At 30.0% G+C, this 2,554-nt stretch overlaps 1 protein-coding gene across 1 annotated transcript; it reads right to left on the minus strand.

Moving 5' to 3' along the window:
* Nucleotides 1–2,076: 2,076 nt before the first annotated feature.
* On the minus strand, nt 2,077–2,307 carry KANTR (KANTR integral membrane protein). The gene has a single exon (XM_069463956.1). The coding sequence runs from the start codon at nt 2,305–2,307 to the stop codon at nt 2,077–2,079; it is 231 nt and encodes a 76-aa protein (XP_069320057.1).
* Nucleotides 2,308–2,554: the final 247 nt, after the last annotated feature.

Below are 2,554 nucleotides of genomic sequence, written 5' to 3' on the forward strand. Positions count from 1 at the left end.
ACAAGAGATATTAGGAATGACTAAGCAGATTAGAAAGTAAAATATATGGGGCTCGTACAAATGGAAAATATAATTTTTGAAATAAAAAACTCAATGGACAGATTAAAGAGCAGATTAGACATAGCTGAAAAGTCAGTAAGCTGAAAGATGTATCTGAAGAAATTACCCAGAATAAAATGCAGAAATACAAGGAGACAGAAAATATCAGAGATCTTATGAGATATGGAAGATAGAATGAGGAGGTCCAAAATATGACTAACTATTCTGAGAAAGAAAAAATGAAAGAAAGACAATATTTGAAGAGATAATGGTTGAGAATTTTCCAGAAAATTTGAAAACCATGAATCCACTGAGCCATAAAGCACATTTCCAAAGTAGAATAAATAAAAAAGAAATACATGCCTAAACATGTTAGAATAAAACTGCATGATCCCTTGCACATTCCAGTAAACACACACACACACACACACACACACACACACATACAACAAACCAGCAATTACTCTGATAGCAGACTTCTTAACAGCAATAAAGCAGACTTCTCAAAGCCAAAAGAGAATGGAATCATATATTCTAAGTGTTGAGTGAAAATATCTGTAACAAACTATGTTTTAAGAATGAGGGTAAAATAGAGACATTTACATATAACAAAGACTGGGAGAATTTAACACCAAGAGGTGTATACTAAAAGAACATTTAAACACTATATTCATAATGAAAGGAAATGGTCCTAGAAGGATGGTCTGAGATAAAAGAATGTATGCATTTTAGTCCAAACACTGTCTATATAAAATAATACTGATAATGGTGTATAATTGTGAGGTTAGAAAAACCAGTAAGAAACTAACATATCTGAAAACAATAGTAGATGGTCATGAGAGAAATGACTAGAGTTGAAGTTTCTAAGCTTCCTGCATTCTTCAAGAGGGGGGTTAAAATACTTCTTAACTTCAGGCTTTATAAGTTAAACATACATAGAAATATTTCAGGGATAATCACAGAAAGAAAAGAAAAAGAAATCCAAAAATAGGGAGGAAAAAAATCAAATAAGAAAACAAATCCAAAAACTAAAAAAGCAGGCGAGAAAAGTGAAAATGAAGCATATAAAGGTGGTGGTGGAAAATAGAAATGAAAAAATATGATGGTAGAAACAAATCCAAATATATCATAGTAAATGTAAACAGACTAAATTTGCCAATTAAATACAGAACATCAGATTAGATTTTTAACAGCTATATGTTGTTTCCAAGAGATATAATTAAAGAATAAAGGCATGAAAATGCTCAAAAGTAAAAGGATGGACAATTATATACCACACAAATCCTAACAAGAAAGACTTGCATTACTATATTAATACAAGAAACAATAAACTTCAAGGAAAATTGCATTATCAGTAATAGAGAAGGTCATTACATGTTTACTAGGAATATATAACAATGCTTAATTTGGATATTCCTAATAAAATACCCTCAAATATATAAAGCAAAAAAAAAGAGATAGAATTAAAAGGAGAAATTGACAAATCCACTACCATAGTTGACTATTAACACACTTCTTTCAATTATTGGTAGATCATAACAAAAGGAAATCAGTATAAATAAATAAATTTTAACAACACAGTTAACAAACTTGATAATAGACATGTAGAACTTTGTATTCAACAATTAGAGAACACATATTATTATAATTTATTCTTATAAAGCACATGGGAAGCATTCAAAATATTGATCACATACTGAGCCATAAAACAAGTATAAATAAATTTCAAAGAGTTGTTATCACACAGACCACATCCTCAGACCATAATACAATTAAGATAGATTTTAATAACAAAGAGATAAATTTTAAAATCCCCAAACATTTGGAAATTTAAAAACACATTTCTACATAACTCACAAGTCAAAGAAGTAACCATGATGGAAATGTTGAAGTACTTGAAACTGAACAATAATGAAAATACTGCATAGCTGAACTTGTAGAAAAGCAGTATTTAGAGGGAAATTCATATCCTTAAATGCACAAATTAGAAAACAAGCGAGATTGAAAATCAATGAGCTCGATGTCCAATTTAAGAAATTAGAAAAAGAACAATAGAATAAACCCAAAAAATGTGGAAGGAAGGAGATCAAAAAAGATAAGAGCAGAAATTAAAGAAATAGAAAACAAAGACACGATAGAGAGGAGCAACAAAGCCAAAAGTTGGTTCTTTGAAAAGACCAATAAAATAGACAAACCTCTGGAGAGATTGATCAAGAAAAAAAGTGAGAAGGCACAAATAACCAATATCACCAATGAAAAAGGAGACATAGCTACAGATTATATACAGCAGAGAATAAAAAAATAAGGTAACTTTATGCCAATGAATTTGAAAACGTAGACAAAATGGACCAATTCCTAGAAAACCGTATCTTATTGAAAACTCAAGAAGAAAAAGAAATCCTCAATAGTCCTATAACTATTAAAGGGATTGAAGTGGTAGTTAAAACTCTTCCCACCAAAAGAACAAACAAACAAAAAAATAGGCAGAGTATTCCAGTTGGTATGAGGATTACAG

This window comes from Eulemur rufifrons, chromosome 30, assembly GCF_041146395.1.
Source record: "Eulemur rufifrons isolate Redbay chromosome 30, OSU_ERuf_1, whole genome shotgun sequence".
Lineage (NCBI taxonomy): Eukaryota > Metazoa > Chordata > Mammalia > Primates > Lemuridae > Eulemur > Eulemur rufifrons.